The sequence below is a fragment of the Cydia amplana genome, chromosome 3 (assembly GCF_948474715.1).
Source record: "Cydia amplana chromosome 3, ilCydAmpl1.1, whole genome shotgun sequence".
NCBI classification, from domain to species: domain Eukaryota; kingdom Metazoa; phylum Arthropoda; class Insecta; order Lepidoptera; family Tortricidae; genus Cydia; species Cydia amplana.
Window position 1 is genome coordinate 7,818,777 of NC_086071.1, and position 20,120 is coordinate 7,838,896.

General features: G+C 37.5%; 1 protein-coding gene across 9 annotated transcripts in view; it reads left to right on the plus strand.

The window, feature by feature from the left end:
* Positions 1 to 20,120, plus strand: part of LOC134662488 (proton channel OtopLc) — a 49,878-nt gene that overhangs the window by 22,193 nt on the left and 7,565 nt on the right. For 7 of the 9 annotated variants that reach the window (XM_063518725.1, XM_063518728.1, XM_063518729.1 and 4 more), the window contains exons 2-5: positions 7,611 to 7,802; positions 9,107 to 9,267; positions 17,885 to 18,069; positions 19,644 to 19,879. In XM_063518725.1, the coding sequence (XP_063374795.1) occupies positions 7,638 to 7,802; positions 9,107 to 9,267; positions 17,885 to 18,069; positions 19,644 to 19,879 (747 nt within the window). In that variant the 5' untranslated portion in view covers positions 7,611 to 7,637. Of the gene's footprint in view, positions 1 to 7,610; positions 7,803 to 9,106; positions 9,268 to 16,880; positions 17,167 to 17,884; positions 18,070 to 19,643; positions 19,880 to 20,120 lie in introns of those variants that run through there. The other 2 variants (XM_063518732.1, XM_063518731.1) reach the window with 2 other exon arrangements.

Sequence of the window (20,120 nt, forward strand, 5' to 3'; positions counted from 1 at the left end):
TTGTGTCTAATATCGGCATATGCACATATGGGGCATTATCTATGAAAAGGGACCTTATTGTCGATGGCGCTTACGCCGCACAGCGTCGCGCGGCATTGTATTTATATCGGAGCATCGTTAATAATGGCGTAACCGCCATCGACAATTAATAAGGTCCCTTTTCATAGATAACTTCACATATATGCGCATGACATGTGTGTAAGTTCCTTAGAGCAGTCAGCACAAAAATAATTATAGTCGTTACTTTATCTTAATTTGTTTTTATTATAATTACACTACTTATTATTTCCATTTCAGTTCATAAGTGTAGAGCATGGATTGTTGAATGAATCATGTAGTACAGTAGTGCTTTACATTGGACATGCCTTGACAAAGTAAAGCCTGTGTTTATATTACTACCATAAATGGATGTTTACAAATGCATATGCTCCCGATAAATGGATGTTTTTTTATAAATGTGCACTAAAATAACATGTTGTTACATGGTGTGTTACAAAGTTTACCGATATACCTATAATTCGTGTTATATTATACCTATTAACTATAAAATAATTTAAGTACTAATAACTTAATTATAGTAAGTATAAATGAACTATCAATAAAGAATTTGGTTTTTATGGCCTACACAAAAAGCTCATGTTTTGTTTAAGCAATAAAAATGTAACTAATTTTATCTGTAAAATAGGTTAAAAGAATTCAAGTGATCGTAAATGTTACCTTATAAAATTATTAAAGAAAATGTGACATGCTGTGACAAGTGGGAGGGGTGAGTCACAAACTTTGTGACGTCACTTTAACTTCATCAGTAACAAAAAAATATTTAAATTATTTTATTTTTTATCGTTGATTAATACGGTATAAAACAAGTTTTTGGAACGATAATTGTTTTTATTCGTTTAAATTTCTGTCCCAATCAGTTTTGGGTTGTAAAATTACTAATATTTCTTTTGTAAAAAATATTTTGATAAAATATTACATAAATATTTGACGATTTCGTTGAAAAAATGTGACGTCACACCAGGGGGGGAGGGGTCTGCCAAATGTGACCAACTGCCGTATTCGAACTTCAAGATATTCACAAGAGACGACACGTACTAGATCCATTCTAGATTTTAGAGTTTAGATTTCAACTAGTTCTCTTTTGCAGCGCAATTCGGGCAACCAATGTCACTTTTACGATAGATCGTGTTAGATAGATAGATAGATAGATAAACCATTTATTAGCTTGCCACAATACACACATTGACAGAAAAAACAGAAACAATATATAACAATATCAAACTAAAACTAAAATCAGGAACAAGATGTATCAATAAATGTGCTGTGTGCGTTGCAGCAAAACAAAAGGGTTCTGGCTCAGTAATACGCTCCACTCTTTCGGGTGAAGCACTGATAATTCTGCTAGAACCCAGATCACGGACAGATTATCGAGTAAAAATTAATAATACAAAAATACAAAAATATTTAGAAACTTGCCTATTAAATAATAATTAGCTACGGATTGTGTAAAAGTGTGGTGCCTGTTAGTGTATATGTAGTATGATATCAGATGGGGGATAGAAAACGGCCTACAATAACATAAAGTATTGTACACATAGGTACAGACTAGATCCGGTAATCTGCAACCAAATACCCGTGCGGAATTCCTATATTTTGTTTATTTAAAAGGTATATTTTAAAATGAAACTTAAACGATTGTTTTGTTTTAAGACATCTTAATGGTGGAGGGATATTATTCCAGCACTTGGTTGCGAGATACCGGAAGCAGCCTGTAAAAGCGACAGTTTTGTGTGGGTGTGTTTCTAAAAGACAACGTCTGGTGGATCTAGTACCATGTCGTCTGTGGAATGAAGAAACGTGTATTTTCGAATATAAATATTCCGGTTTTTTGTCGTTCAGGACACTAAACAAAAGACTTGCAAGGTGTAGGTGTCTGCGAGATGTCATATTAAGTATTGAAGCCTTATTTAGATGCGGTGTAATGTGACTCCTAGGCGGGACTGAATAACAAAAACGGTAACAGGCATTCTGAACTCGCTGTATAAGACGACGAGTTTTGTCTTGTAGACGTGGCCCATACACTATGTCCCCGTAATTTAGTTTGGAGAGAACTAGTGATTCGCATAGAGTCTTACGTACTTCCTCACTTAAGAGGTTACGAATTTGGTATAAGACTTTCAGGCGAAAAAAGCACGACTTGACCAACTCTCTCACATGTTTTTCGAACCGCAACTGGCTGTCGATCACGAGACCTAAGTTCCTAGCCTCCTCCACTCGTTCTATTAATGAATCTCCTATTTTTATCTTTGGGTCAAGATCCAAAATTTTTGATCTTTGTGATTTGGAACCTAATACTATGAACTTTGATTTGAGAGGGTTCAGTAATAATCCATTTTTATCAGCCCAAGTAGATATACTTTCCAGATCCGCATTTATTTTGTCAATTGATTCGGCTAGGTCACTAGGACGGGTTGAAAAGTACAGTTGTACGTCATCAGCATATAGGTGGTATTTGCAGAAATTAATACTTTTTATTATATCTGCACAGTAAATAATAAATAACAGTGGACCAAGTATAGAGCCCTGGGGGACTCCCCGGGTTAAAGATCTGGCGTCAGAAACCGAAGGAATACCATTTTCGTTTGACAGTTTGACAGACTGCGTTCGCTCACCAAGATAACTACTAAACCAAGCTAATGACTTTAAGTCTACTCCATAGTAACTCAGTTTTGAGAGTAGCAAGGCAATATTTATGCAGTCAAAAGCGCGTGAAAAATCTAAAAGTACCAAACAGGTACCCTTACCTGAATCCTGTTCAGAAAGAACATTATCAACGACATCAATTAGAGCAGTTATGGTACCCATTCCCTTACGAAAGCCTGATTGCATTTGAGGTAGGATATTTGTGTCCTCTACATACTGGTATAATTGATCGTAAACAGCTTTTTCTAGTATCTTAGATAAGAATGGTAATATGCTTATTGGCCTAAGGTCTTTAAGTTCGTTTGCATTATCCACCTTAGGCAATGGAGTAACCAAAGCAGATTTCCAGATAGCTGGCACCTCACCGGTAAGAATTGACCTATTAATAATAGCAGTGATCACAGATAATGTACGGGGTAATGTGAGCACAACCATGTCCCTACAGATAGAGTCAACACCAACTGCATTCGTTGTAACAGATAATATATATTTTCCAACCTGTTGCTCGTCGACAGGTTTAAGACTGAAAATTGAATCCCCAAATCGGTTACATTCCATCCATTATTGTTGATAGCGAAACCCTATCACAGCCAGGAACATTGAGAAAGTGGTCATTGATCATATTAGGATCATTAAAACGATCAGAGAGACCCTGTCGGGTATTAGAGTCATCTAATACCGTTTTTTTAAGATTTTTCCATAGGGACTTCGAATCCTTACATTGAGAATTTATCTGGGTATTATAATAGGATTGCTTTTCATGAAAAATGCTCTTAACAACAAGTTTTTTTAAGTCATTGTAGTATTTTTTACTGCTATCTGTTCTGGACTTCCTATATTTCAAATGAGCCTCATTGCGCTTATCAATCATTACCTTAATAGTATTAGTTATCCAGGGCAAGTTACGATTTTTTCTTATTGTTAATGATTTTATTGGTGCGTGCTTATCAAACAACGTTATTAACAATGTATTGAATAAATCTAACATACACTCGACCGAAGGGATATTCAATATAGATTCCCAATGTTAGTGTTAGATATCTATTAGATATGAATTAGATCTCTAAGTAATATCTTGTGGAAATCGTTCAAGAGTGACTCCAGAATCGCGGAAATGTCAAATTTGACAGGTTAGATCTTAAACATATCGTTATCGTATCTTGGCGATGTCTAAAAGATATCTATTCGATGTCTATTACAAAATCCGAATCGGGCCCCAAGTGTGACACGGAAGGGGGGAGGGGTCAAACAACCTAGAAATTCGTGTGATGTAATTAATGGCCATGTAAGTCTCATGTTTTGGTGCTGGCATTATAATTTTGGACAAACAGGATTATAATTAAATGTACTCAATAATGGAAAATAAGTAATTACTGATATAGGATTATCACCTACTTAGTGCCCCTAAACAAAAAGGGGTACTAATAGGATTATCACCTACTATGTGCCTGACTAAACGAATATACAATAAAGCCTGTACCGGAATGCGGACCTGAATTTTTTACTTAACTTCTGGTTTGGAGAACAAAGCGGACAAAGAAACGTCTTATGCAAATACCCTTAGTACCCTTACGTTAACAGATTAACATTCAGTAATTAGCCATGTCATGTCACTGCCTGCTTTGTTACGTTGCGTGTCAAGTTAGTCCGCTGACCTATTAGCCTCATTACTGAAATCGATTGCAGCTCTTAGGCACATACATTGCGTGGACCCAAACCATAAGTACGTGCACTGCAGCGCTTTTATAACTGTTTAATGTGCATGAGTGGCTTAAAAAAGAGCAATAGACAGTTACTTTAGAAAGTATAATACATGAGACATGTTTTAATGATAATTCTAATTTCTTTGCACAATAATCGACACGACTTTATCAAGATAAAGCTATCATCCGTCATTTTTATCACAAAAACATTTTTCAACTCTACCTATTTGGTAAGGATTTGCACATACCTATGGTACCACTAGCTAGACGCCATCGTTATAAAATGATACTTACTACATAACTTGCAAAGAAACGGAAGGAAAATTAGAGCCAGAAAAACTTCTGAGTGTAACAAAACATAGAGTCTGTTCGGAAAGAAAAGAGTCGTGGAATGTATTGGGCCCCATACATTCCACGACTCTTCTCTTTTCGAACAGACTCTAAAATGATTGTACCATAAAACTACCGCTATCAAAGTGCGCCTACCTTTTAACTACCTACTCAAAAATAATGAAGCGGCCTATAATACCTTAGTAATCTAACGGTTTGTTTGTAAACAAATCAGTTGCGTAAGTTAGGTAATTGGATTGAGTCGAGCCCACAATTCGCCAGTGTTCGAGGGACGCGGGCAGCTCGCCAACTGGGTAACGGCCTTTGTTTCATTACCAGTTGTTCTGGCGGAGTAGGTACTAGTAGGATTGCTGCCCGAGCGTTTGCGAGGTGAAGTTTTCTAGTGACCCAGTGTAATTTGACCTCCAGTTTCTAAGCGATGTATTGAAAGAGCACACATTATACTACTGGTTAACAATATTCTTTGACTCGCCCTAGCATGGTTAGTGATCGAAATTACACCTTTTCCATCAGCTATCATTCGTTCATCGCAGTTTGCAAATTTTCCAATTGTCCAGATGTCGCATCCGTCCGGTGGGAATTTAAAATTGGTTTCAACAAACACTTTCACGCTGACAAAATACCCGATTGTAGAACCTGATTACAGTTTTCCGATGTGCTAAGCTTGGACTGCTAAAAAAAGAGGCCGACTCAATTAGGTAGGTATTATTTTTTTTGATGCGTATATCTGTCGTAAAGTAAAGTGAGTAACCGTATACATCTTTGAAAAGTTCCACTGTTGTTAATAACCAATCATATTATTTTGATTTAAAAGGAAGACATTTATTAAGCTAATTTTACATTTTTAGTTAACTAAATGTTAGTATATGACTTACAACAATTTAATTTCGAAGACATTGGTGTATCATACGGCTCTACAAATTTGGTGACAAAAGCCAGGATTGTTATTACTTGCTCAATAGCCTAATTGTCTTCACCCAGTCTTACTAGTAGCCCTTATACCATTCACCCACCACGGATTGACCCAACGACCCCAGATATGTTTCTCTGTAATCTTGTCCCAAGTTTAGTGGTTAAATTATAAACCAAAATAACTGACGGGTGTGATTCAGTTTTTACTCTCAGAATTCTTTAAATACTAGTTAATACGACTACTAGGTACTAGGTATAGGTACTTTGACGATTTATAAAGATAACTTAGATAGCTGAAAAAACACTTTGGGGGTTATTTAAGCTTCTAATAGCTAGGACATCCCCCGAATTTCTAAAAGGTCTGATAAACCGCAAATAAATGAAAAGATATTAATTAACTGATTGGTAAGTTATACTCGTATTTCCACGGGTTTTACTCGTATTGCCAAATTCCGAAACGATAATAAATTCATACATGTGAAACAGCCTGAGTGTAAGTACCTACTTGAAACAATAACATGATTTGTTGATCTCGGTTTTTTTTACTCAGAGAAATGTGACAGCTATAATCGTTTGCCTTCATGATCAAGATTAAAAACCCATTTAATTGAATTAAACGCTCGTAAAAATACCCAAGAAGCTCTCCGTTACTTGCCTGTGTCTCCGAGAGCAGCTTCCCCATATGGCGAAACGAGTACCACGGCGGGCGATGTCCCAGTAATCCCAGTATTCTTCACATAATAGAAACGTTTACAAAAAATGTACTGAATTCAGGCCGCTTTCTGAGCCTCTGCGAACTCTGAATTAATTCTCTTATGCTATTGCACCGAGAAGCTGGCCTTAATTTGTTGCTTGCTGTTTTACTTTAGCTGACTTATAAAGAAGGGAAAATGTCTGTTTGTCCTTGTAGTGAAGTGACATGATTTTGATATCCTGCTAGAATCTTGAATGCGCGCTGGTAGTAAGTCGTACGTCAAGTGATGGTAATACTTGTCTCAGATAAACCTAATTTGACCAAATGAAAATAAAACAACCTCAATAAAATTACATTACAATTACAATTAGTAATAGTAAATGTTTTTAAATTTTTAATTTTGTGATACACATCTTTTTTCTATTACCTAAACGGTTTGATGGGTTTGAGGTACGTTATAGGTTAATTCACGACACACGATATAGGTCTATTTTTAAGGAAGGCACTCCATACATGTACCTAAACTAAAAATGGAAAAAAAAAAGATTTTTCAGTAAATATCAATGTCTTTAAAAATAAGGCTAAGGTTTCCAAAAAAGGACGTCAGTGACTCTACCTAAAGTTTTTTTTATTTTATATCGTATGAAGGTAGGCACGGAATCGTCCATTAGGTATGCGCAGCGTGACACGCAATTAGCCGTTTTTAACAAGCTTTTATTAGGTCGACCTGTATGTAACTATGTAATGGAATCTAAGGTAACTAATTTAACCACCTTCCAAGGATCATAGCGTCATGAAAATTGGCAGCTGTATGTAGTTCTGATGACAATACAATAATATGGTACTGTCGAACTGATCTGATGATGGAGATAGGAGGTGGCCATAGGAACTCTCGACCTGTATGTACCAAACTAACATGTAATGGAATCTAAGGTAACTTATTTAACCATCTTCCAAGGATCGTAGCGGCATGAAAGTTGGCAGCTGTATGAAGTTCTGATGACAATACAATAATATGGTACTGTCGAACTGATCTGATGATGGAGACAGGAGGTGGCTATAGGAACTCTGTGATGAAAGAACGCAACCTAATTGTGTTAGGGGTTTTTAGAATTGCCTCGATGAGTATTAGTTGTCTGTCGTAAGAAAAGTACAGTCAGTGATAAAAGCTTGTACCAAAAATTTATTTTTTGCCAAAAACTTATAAATGAATAGGACACATTGTAACGACAACTCGTGTTCCACAGGTCCGCGTACGCGAGTTCTACATCGCGATGCAGCGTTGCCCCTACATCCACGAGATGAAGGAGCGGCTCCTGACCGTCGACGGCGACTCGCGGGAGAGCCCTCGGGACCCCCGCACCCTCCCCGACCCCCGCGACACTCCCCGCGAGCGCCCCCTTGAACTTCAAGACTCCCAAGTTGGAACCATCGTCAAAGTGAGCAAACGATTTTTGTGTAATCGAAAGATTAGCACAACTCGTGTTTATAATTTACCTACAGCAAAAGAGGCAACTTTTTACTGGGTAGGGAGAAAATATCATAACAATCGCATTTTAAATAGAAGTTTATTTTCAGAGCAATTGAGACAAAATCCCATGATGCAGACGTCAACAATATATGTAATTCTGCGCGTGCGACAGGGTTAGGAAATTGCGGGTCAATCTACGAAATTGTTCGTGCTCATCGTCCTTACTTTACATTAAGAGGATAGTGGATGACCGCTTTTGGTTACAAACATCGTCTGAATGCCAAAAAAATGGCATAAAACAAGCTCCGTATCTACTTGGACTTGATTAATGATATACCTATTACGTTATGAATGAAATCCGCCTTAACATTTTTTAAATTAGGAGCACTATTTTATTTATTTTAGTACAATAATATAGGTTTCGAGAAAACATAATACATATTACAGGTATATAAATAAAACTGATAATCTTAAAAAAAAAAATACCAGTAGTATCACGTCGCGTACTTTTGTCTGGTACATCGATCATGCGAATACCAAACCCGCTATTACCTTGGAATGACAATACGCAATTGCATAAGATACCGTAATCAAAACCGGTTGATAATGACAAAATAATAGTAGTTAACGCACACAAGTAACCTTTTCTCAAAGTCGAAGTCCGAAAACAGGCCACCACGTGTGCCCCACTTCAAAACGAACACAATTTGTTAGTACTTTTATAAAAGGAAATAAATACCACATTTTAAACGTTAAGTCGTTTAATGTAAACCGGTTAGTTATAAGCAAATTTTACGCGTAATAGCTTTATTTAATGTGGGCCTTTATTTAATTATTTTCATTCGTTAATTAAGGTAAACCGACATACTCGGCCGAAATGTTTTATTTATTAAAGTTAATGAATACTTAAATTAAAGTGAGCTGCTTGTTTGCCACAGTATGATAATAAAACACCTGTTTGCGCTTTACAAAATGTTTTCACCACGTACACTTTAGGTATTTGGTTATTTGTAACTTCCCCTATAGTTATCTGTATTGAATTAAACCGCTACAAAAACAGTTGGATACAAAACGGTTACATTCGCATAAATGCGTTGATTGCATTAAAGCATTCGAAGCTGTAGGTGACATCCGATAGTCACATAACGCGGCAGCATAGAATAGTAGTGTAGGTACTCGTATAACGCGGCAGCAGCGCCATATTGAAAATTTTTGTCATAACGATAACCGGCTCAAATAATTTCACGAACTATAGATCCGAGTTTGTTCCAGCTGAATTCCGACGGGTACGGGTCGCACACGTCGCCGGCGCGGGCGCCGCTCGTGGCCGACGAGTGCGACGCGCCGGAGGAGACCGACGCACTGTCGCCCACCGATGCCATTCTGCGGTATCGGGCTTGCTGCCAGCCAGAGAAGAAACCCAAAAATGCCAAGTGAGTTTTATATGATAGCAATAGCACCAACTGCGAGGAAAGTTTCGAACATTTCTACCATTATCAATTAAGCTTTCTATGAGAAAAATTCCGTTGCCGTACCCACTGCCAAAATTGTAGTCTATTCATCTTCAGATAGACAGTAACTATACTGCCTACTCACAAAAGACATAAAACTTATGAAGAATCCACTCTGATTCTCTTTTGCTCTTACCTTTAGCGTCGAATGATGGTCCTTATAGTACCTATTTTCTTCAAATGTTATACATATGACTTACTTATAGGTAATACTATGTATATTTAAAATGCAAAACTAAAACCAAAACTAATTTTGTACCGTAAATTGTTAAAAGCTAGAGCGTACCTACAGAAGTAGGTAGGTAAGTAAACTTAAATGACGTCACGGGCTATGTTAAAACCCCATTTTTTGTTACGAGTGAATCATTATATGTATTGGATGTTGGGAAAATCGAAACCTTTCCGAACCTGGTAAATTAATGGTGTCAAAATGTATTGTATACCTTCTACGAGTTGTTAATACCTAGGAGTACATGGATGCATGAAACACATGTATAAAATCACACGTGTATATTTTGCATTTGTATTCTGTTGAATACTAGAATCATGTTTGCTGAGCAGGTCGGCTTTGTAACAAAACTCTGAAGCATGAATAAGGTATGAGTCTTAACGTCCAATATTGAATTATTTATACCTTAACCCGCAATTCATCAAAGCATCGACAACGTTAAGTAATTTTTTTTTTTTTTTTTTATTAAAAATGGGCTTACTCATGGCCACAGACTAGCCGGGGCGAAGACGGGGCCTACGATGGAGCGAGTCTGCCCAGAAGGTGCCTGTTCACCCTTGATTTGTAATGATGAAAAAAAGCTTTTGTGTCAGTAAATAATCCTCTTTGAAATGTATCAATGACCCAGTTCATATCAAATGGCTTTACAATCGCATTTGATTTATTCTTTTTAAAAAGAACGTAAATGACATCATTCGGACAAAAAACACGGACAATTTAAAAATAAATAAAGGGGAGGAAGCTTTAATCAAAGCACTTCCCTGCCGCATGGATGGACAATCGATTAAATGGTTACGCATACAGACGTGACTAAATGACCACGTGTGCTGAGGCTGGGCATTGTAAACTAAATTTACTGGCTTCGTGATAAAGCTTACAATTAATGAGCAGCGTGGGAATCAGAATACTGGAGCGTGGTCGAAAGGCGTTCATCCGTTGTGGGATGTGGACAGCGCTTTAATGAATGATCACCTACCTATGCAAAACTAAGCTTTGAGCTAATGTATAGGTACATATTATAGTGTACGAGTAATATCCTAGGGCTTAAGGGCCTTTTGTTTACCACTCATTTAAAATATTTAGTTGTACGTTGTACTTTCACTTAGAATGATTATTATGATTAGGTACCTACTTCAGCTGGCAATCTACTTTAAATGTTTTAGCAGTAGAACTTTTTCAGCAATTAGTGTCATTTTCATTTATCATTTTTCATAATGAGAAAATATTCTAAGCTGACTTCATATAGATAAACTTATAAACTTGATTTTTAGAGGATCAACTAAGTAACCGTAACTAATTTGAAATTCAGCCTTTAGAGGGAGACGTGGAGTTTTACCAATCAAAATTAAACTATGAAAGTATGTTATTTTAATAGTTTTTACCAACATTAATACGAATTTAATAATATTTTGTTATGAAAATATGACATTTTCATTACAAAATTAAAATCGTAGTTTTATTATCATATGTATGTCACGTGACCGAAAACGCCGACCACCATTTTTAAAGTGGCGTACTCGAAGAGAGTTCTCAGCCATAGAGAAAAAATACATAGATTGCTCACTCCATACATCAGTTTTGCTAGCATCGAGTAACGGAACTATCAGTACTGCTACTTGACAATAGATGTAGCAGTACTGATAGTTCTGCTACTTGATGCTAGATGTAGACACTGAAATTAATAGTCTTTTTGGTAGCAAAACTGATGTATGGAGTGAGCACTTTTGTCTTACTATATTTCTCTATGCCTCTGCTCAACAGTATACTTACCCAAAAGTAAGTGTTATTGAAACTAATCAGTAGCAAAAGATCCAAGGCAGACTAAAGAATAATTGTTCAGAAAAATAAAACTGGCCAAAATATATGAGCAACCGTTAAAAAACCTCGATCACTATTTGGAGGCGCTGCTGTGTAGAAGACTAAACTTGCCCATCAGTTTAAGAATTTATGTGAAGAGTACGCAAATTAAAAAGTAAATAACTAGACGCGTTGGAATCCTGGATTCGAGTTGCATTGCTAATATGCTATTATTTTGAACAAAGCCATTATAACGAATCGTCTTCAGACCTACATTTATAATAATAACGCATTGCGAATGCTATGCGCTTTATAAAGCGTTTGAAGTCCTATTTGCCAGAGCACTCACCTCTATGGTTATGCTCCAGACATTCGCAATTACGCTCCATAAAATATAACAGCCCAACGTTTATGCCGATAGACCTTAAGTTGACTTACTATAGTCTATATTTGAATGAAGACCATTGAAGTTTAAAGATATAGTTGCCAAACAAAGAGGCGAATAAATCGACTTGGTGACAGACTAGTCTCGTAGCAAACCCATTAATGGTCCGGCCCAGACGACCATAATATTATGTAAGTGTGCATTGTGTGCACCAAGGCCGAACGTTATGTCATTCACTAGTTTAACTCTTAATTGAAATTGATAACGTGTGATAATTGAATAGAATAGGGGACTGAAGTGGATATTGACAAAAAAATTTGAGTAATGCAAATGGCACTTGTGGTTTTCTATCCATGGATTTTGTTACACGTGTGCTGCTCAGAAAGTATTAGTTAACTCTGCTTTGCCTATATTAATTCGATTGTAATATTATTTATACCATTGTGAGGGATATTTTATTGCTAATTATAGCGATTACAAGAAAAAAAAGTTATTTGTACCGCCACGGACTTTGACGTCACAGTTAATTACTACCCCCACCATTTTCGCGCTTGTTATCTTCTCATATTATAAGTATATTTGTGTTTAAAATTATCCATATAGGAGATTACTTACTTGTACGAAAATAGATTTCTAGAAGACTTTTAGACAAAGTACCGACTCTACCGACTGACTTAATGTGGCGTTCTATGCCAAAAGGGTCCTTATGCTTCAAGTTCAAGGATGGAAATCCACAAATAGTCAATTATAATTACGTAGGTAATTAATTCGTTTCATTGTTCGTTATTTTCAAAGTAGGTACATTAATTCCTACCTACAATAAAATCTCTCTAATTAGCGCAGCTGAAATTGCTAAAAATAAGTAGGTAGGTATATTTTAGAAATTACCCTTTTAATTATCTACCCTTTTTCTTTATTTGGGAGATATAATGAAAGAGCATACACCAGCTGTTCTTAATCCCTTGGAACTAACAAGATGACGACAGCGACAAAGCAGGATCTTGCGTAATGACCATTTAGAATGCAAGTGACGATTCTAGCAAGCCTAGATCACGTCGCAGTATACTAATTACTTGGCTCGTGTCTCAACTTACAATTATAGGTGCTAGAAGTATATGTAACGTAGTCTACTTGAAACGAGTCCCAATTGCCGATCAGTAATACCTAAAGTTAAATCAGTTGCAGTTGCAGGCGTCTATAAAAGCTACTGACTACTTATGAGGCGTGCCATATATAAGCTTGTTTACATAGAAGACATATTTATGACCTCCAATATACATATAATTATATACCTATGCATCTAGCACAACTGCTAATTTAACTAAAGCACCTATTATACACTTACATTTTCCATGTTAATTGACCCATTTTCATTTATTTTGAGTGTTGCGTCTAAAATTATGGAACCTCGACACCCTCCCGTCTCTACTTTGTACTACATATAAATAGTCCAGCGAGGACGGAATCTCCGCTGGTCCGAAAGTGGCTGGACATCCAAGGCCAAGGCATAAATAAAGTTCGTGATCCTGACCTAATTAATCACTTTTCCATTTTCCTGGCGGACAACAGCGTCCAAATTACGGTCAATGTCGAGTTCTAGCTGTCATCGAGGTAATTATGAATAATTATCACTCACACATTATTTTTTTCAATTAGTTAATTAAGATGCCTACATGCTCTACAATGAGTACGCTGAGTACGCATAGTAGTGGCTTTTCCGCAAAAAAATCTTGACAATATCACAGAATAAATAATAGTACTAAGTACAGAAGACTCACTCTCTAACAAAACGCGTCTGTTACGATCAGCACAGATATGGCCGCTGTGGCCGCTAGGTGGCGACAGCGCCACGCGCGGCTTATGGCTTTCCCCAAAATTGGGGCCGGAACGGATGTACTTTTAGCTACCTGTAGCAAAGCGACGAAATCGCGGAGTAAGACATGCCTGACAATATTATTATGTATCGTTTAATTGGCTTACAGTTAGTTATCAAACCTTGCTCATTCATTATCCAGCCAGGGCTCATTTAGACGATGCGAGAACTAAAGTTAAATCAGTTGCAGTTGCAGGCGTCTATAAAAGCTACTGACTACTTATGAGGCGTGCCATATATAAGCTTGTTTACATAGAAGACATATTTATGACCTCCAATATACATATAATTATATACCTATGCATCTAGCACAACTGCTAATTTAACTAAAGCACCTATTATACACTTACATTTTCCATGTTAATTGACCCATTTTCATTTATTTTGAGTGTTGCGTCTAAAATTATGGAACCTCGACACCCTCCCGTCTCTACTTTGTACTACATATAAATAGTCCAGCGAGGACGGAATCTCCGCTGGTCCGAAAGTGGCTGGACATCCAAGGCCAAGGCATAAATAAAGTTCGTGATCCTGACCTAATTAATCACTTTTCCATTTTCCTGGCGGACAACAGCGTCCAAATTACGGTCAATGTCGAGTTCTAGCTGTCATCGAGGTAATTATGAATAATTATCACTCACACATTTTTTTTTTCAATTAGTTAATTAAGATGCCTACATGCTCTACAATGAGTACGCTGAGTACGCATAGTAGTGGCTTTTCCGCAAAAAAATCTTGACAATATCACAGAATAAATAATAGTACTAAGTACAGAAGACTCACTCTCTAACAAAACGCGTCTGTTACGATCAGCACAGATATGGCCGCTGTGGCCGCTAGGTGGCGACAGCGCCACGCGCGGCTTATGGCTTTCCCCAAAATTGGGGCCGGAACGGATGTACTTTTAGCTACCTGTAGCAAAGCGACGAAATCGCGGAGTAAGACATGCCTGACAATATTATTAAGTATCGTTTAATTGGCTTACAGTTAGTTATCAAACCTTGCTCATTCATTATCCAGCCAGGGCTCATTTAGACGATGCGAGAACTAAAGTTAAATCAGTTGCAGTTGCAGGCGTCTATAAAAGCTACTGACTACTTATGAGGCGTGCCATATATAAGCTTGTTTACATAGAAGACATATTTATGACCTCCAATATACATATAATTATATACCTATGCATCTAGCACAACTGCTAATTTAACTAAAGCACCTATTATACACTTACATTTTCCATGTTAATTGACCCATTTTCATTTATTTTGAGTGTTGCGTCTAAAATTATGGAACCTCGACACCCTCCCGTCTCTACTTTGTACTACATATAAATAGTCCAGCGAGGACGGAATCTCCGCTGGTCCGAAAGTGGCTGGACATCCAAGGCCAAGGCATAAATAAAGTTCGTGATCCTGACCTAATTAATCACTTTTCCATTTTCCTGGCGGACAACAGCGTCCAAATTACGGTCAATGTCGAGTTCTAGCTGTCATCGAGGTAATTATGAATAATTATCACTCACACATTATTTTTTTCAATTAGTTAATTAAGATGCCTACATGCTCTACAATGAGTACGCTGAGTACGCATAGTAGTGGCTTTTCCGCAAAAAAATCTTGACAATATCACAGAATAAATAATAGTACTAAGTACAGAAGACTCACTCTCTAACAAAACACGTCTGTTACGATCAGCACAGATATGGCCGCTGTGGCCGCTAGGTGGCGACAGCGCCACGCGCGGCTTATGGCTTTCCCCAAAATTGGGGCCGGAACGGATGTACTTTTAGCTACCTGTAGCAAAGCGACGAAATCGCGGAGTAAGACATGCCTGACAATATTATTAAGTATCGTTTAATTGGCTTACAGTTAGTTATCAAACCTTGCTCATTCATTATCCAGCCAGGGCTCATTTAGACGATGCGAGAACTCTAATGCGAGTTTCATTACATTGCGGGTTTTGATCGGTCGGTTGAATTAGACGTAACTAACAGTCCGCAATGTAACTAAAATCGCATGCGAGTTCGCGCGCCGTCTTAATCCGCCCTTAAGCAACGTGAGAAAAATCTAACTAAGCATAAATAATCAAATTGCTCTTTATTATCCTAACAAATTTCATTAAAAAGTTCCATACAACATAAAGAAGTAGTGGTAACGTAATAGTGACCTCGATTGCATTGGAACATACACAAAAACATAGTGTATGCAGGGATCGTCGACCCCGCTCGTAGGTCACTATTCAATCGAGACCGCGCATGCGTACCTTATTCATCCTTTTATTACCATCAGATTGGTACTTAACTTTACCTTTATAAAACTGCTCCGAGTAGTAGATGCATATTAGGGTTGGCACGTACTTGCATCTGAGAGTTAAGTATGCATGTTGCGTAGCATTTTGGTAAGGGTGTGTGGCCGGGTCAGTGGGTCGCTCGCGCAGCCTCCCGGCGCTCCGGGACGCGTCTCTATCGACCGCTTGCGACCGGATTAGGGTTGTCGAGTGGAGAAATTTTGGACCCAATCAACTATACTGATAAAGGGTTGAAAGACCTTTGAGTTGTTCATACAATTGACCGCCCGTGCAGACAAGTGCGAGTCGGACTCGCCCACCGAGGGTTCCGTACAAATGTTACTTTTTTTACAAATGTATATAGTTTCTAGATTTTTCCCTGTAGGTACTTGTACTGTAAGACGATATAACTTGCCAAATTTCATAGTTATAGGTCAATACCCTATTTATACATTTTGATTCCCTGAGTGTCGAAATATACTTTTTATAGCAGTATAAACGGCCGTATCTTTTTTTTACGTTAAAGTAGAAGTAAGATTTTTTCACAGCCTAAAGGGATTATAGACCTGAGTTTATGGTTTTAATTTCAACTTGATACCTCCACGCGTTTCGGAGATAAAGGGTCTTGGCAGAAAGCGATCCAAAAGGGTTCCGTTTTTTTTTTCCTTTTGAGGCATGGAACCACATATGTAATTCGAAAAATTGGTAAACCCGTCGTGTATAATAAAGACATAAATAAAAGTCAAGTAAGATATTTAAATCGCTGAAAGTCGATAGCGCATTAGCTGCATAAAATATGCATTTCTGCACCTCCCCTTCGCAATCACGAGTCGAACGGAATTACGACCCTCTCGCCATTCCGAGTGCAATTTAAAGAGGGTTCGCACAGGAGGGTCGACACCCCTAGTCAGTCGCGCAGCATCCAATACTGCGCAACTCGGCTCTCAGTGTCCCGCCGCACCTTACTTCCGGAGCTTTGATAGCACAGTCCGCCCTGCCCTAGTATCCTTAACCCTGAGTCTTATGGATACAGCCTAAGTGCGTTGAGTGTGTCGTGATGGGGAAGGAGAAGCATCAGCCGATGGAGGCTGAGGTGAAGGTGGCCACAGTGGAGCTGGAGGCGGTGGACAACATGGCGACTCTGCCGGTGGGCCAGCACCGACAGCAGGGTAGCGACATCGCCATCGCCGAGAAACACAACACGGCTAATAAGGAAATGGAGCTGAAATGCGTGCAGCCGAAGCCATCCAAAAAGTATGTCGATCGGTTGAGGAATTGAAATTTAAAAAAAACCTTGATATACCTCATCATAAAATCCGTATAAAAATTATGCCCTAAGTACAATCAATAAAATGTGTGTGTAATTTGTCTTTGTACTTAAAATAGTTAAAAAAAATTCTACATATAAATGCAAATTGATATGTACATTGATTTAACTGTATGCACTCTTCTATTCGTATGTAAAATCGAATATAAGAAGTAATTATTTATTTATATTGGGTCTATAAAATCGAAGTGTTCTAAGTATTGTCGATATCTAAACCCACTGAAAGATAAATATCGTCGTCAGATTTTTTTTACAAAAATTTTGCTGACAGAAGAATATATTTTGTGTTCTGTAGGTGCAACTGCGCAGAATGGTGATATGTACCTACATATCACCTACCTACTACCTACATTGTGTTGAGTGTGTGTAAACGATTCGGTGACATTTTAACCCATCGCGAACAATTCTGTTACGGTTAATGATTTATTTTATTAATAAGTTTTTTTTTTAATAATTTTACAACGCTTGTTCTTAATCTGTGATGGTGAACAACTGCGACATTGTATATTATAATCATAACTCATTAAAATATTTCGCTAACACTGATTTCTGCGATAACCAATAAAATCAGTAATTGTTCGATGGATTGGATTCTAGGAACACACATGTGCGCCAATTTCATAAAAGATCCTTTGTTTGTTACAGAACCTCCCTGTTCATCATCTCAAGTTTCATCTACGCGAAACTTCTGGTGGTGGTTTGCATCGCCTACGTGGTCAGCGATGTCATCACACACAACCTGCCCCTCTACTACTATGAAGGATTCTTCACCTACCTCTATGGCATGAGCATATTGTTTTTGCTGTACGTTTTCTGCTTCCTACTTCAAGGTGAGTGATTATTAAGTCTACCTTGTTATGTTAAGAAGGTATTTGCCGTTTGTTCAAACGACTTTGTTATGTGCCACTATTGTATCAGTATTAGTGGAATTAGCGCAAATATAACGCCGCTATACTTACTCAACCTCGTATCTGCAACACTCATTTGATGACAAAAACACCCGTATTCCGAATGAAAGAAAAGCGACATTCCCATCAAATGATGGTTGCAGATATGAGGTTGAGTAAGCGTATAGCGACGAAGTAGTTCAGGTTGCCCATTGAAAGCGTTCCAAATGAGAGGGGGTTATTTGTATTAAATAAGGGTCGGCTGGTTTTTTTTGTATGTTAATAGCGACAAAATACTCTTGTTAAATTCAAGTTTTTGGGCAGTTATACATTTATATGAGACATACACAAGACTATAGGAGCCTGATGAGGCGATGAGCCAATTACTATGTACTTTGTACATTTACATTTGTGGCAACAGGACATTCAAGGAATTGGACTTTCAAGGTAAATGGACGTTCAAGGAATTGGACATTCGAGGAAAATGTACATTCGAGAAATTGGACATTCGAGGCCACAATCTTACACATGGAAAACTATATTTAAGAGAATTGAACAATGTTTTACATTTATATTTGTGCCTATTAATGTTAAGCATCAAGTTTTAGTGTTCTTTACATACCCCACACCAACTATGTTTCTGTTTGGCCTTAAGGTTGACTGGTAGAGAATCCCGTGTAGCATTAAGTCCGCCTTTTGTCACTGTATATTTTTTACTGTGCAATTAAGTTTAAATAAATAAATGTATTGCATATTTACCTATACGCATATACGATAGGCATATAGAATACAATAACGTCACTAGGAGTGAAATCAAGTACCTACCAATAAAATAAGGAAGTTATATTTTTTATTTATTTAGTTATTTATTACACAAGAAGTTCTTATAAGCAAATCAAAGAGTAATAGTATTTTATGCAACCGTTGTTTAAGAGGGATCAAAAAAGGCGAGTGGCGTGAGTAACAATTTGAGGCGAAGCCGAAAATTGTTAATAAAGACGCCACGAGTATTTTTTGACTCAGTTAAACAACATGGCATACAATACTTTTTCTACGACCAAGCACTTACTTTGAAATAAAATTGTAAATTTAACACATATTTTTAATGCAAGAAGTAGCAAAAATGGAGGGTACGGGCGGGAAAATAATGAATGAATGAATGAAATAAAAATAAAAATACATGTCTATGGTTCACTTATTTGTCAGAGATGACATTTAAAATAAGGGTGGCAACACTGTATTTCTTCAATATTTTTTAAGTGGTCATTACACGAAGTATCGTAAAATCGCCAAAAAGATACTGCGTGTATGCACAAATTCTTTTTTGGGGAATAGACTAAAGACTTGTCTTGACAACTGTAAGGTAGGGTTTTAAAGGTGTGTGCACGACCCTTTAAATGACAAATAAAAGTACGGGAGTAGAAAAAACATATAAAAGTACGTTCGTTAGGGCCTATAACTATAAAAATACCCTAAATTTCTTTAGTTATAAATTATCATGTGATTTTATTTGACAGAAAGCGCCTGCTGTAGTGGAAGTCCCCCGAAACCTAAGCCTCCCCCAAAAGAGAAGAAACCGAAGAAGGAAAAAGAAAAGAAAACCAAAGACAAAGACGCGAAAGAGGGAAAAGACGGCAAAGAAGGCAAAGATGGAAAGAAAGATGGCAAGAAAGAAGGCAAAGGCAAAGACAAGGACAAGGACGCCGGGAAAGATAAACCAAGCAAAGAAGCCAAGAAACAAAGTCAATTCCAGGTGCGTGAACCTTAAAATCACTAAACAGCACATCCATTTTATCAGTTCAATTGTATCACACACACTGTTATCGCTTCGTTTGGTTAACCCTATAAATGTTCGTTTTGAATTATTATTTTTTGAATATCACCATGATTTTCGCAATTCGTTTGTTTAACCACGTCGTCACTGTGACCGCTTGACATGGACGTAACAGGTGCATGAACCCCTTTATGTTTACGCCGGCTACTTTTTTTGTTTT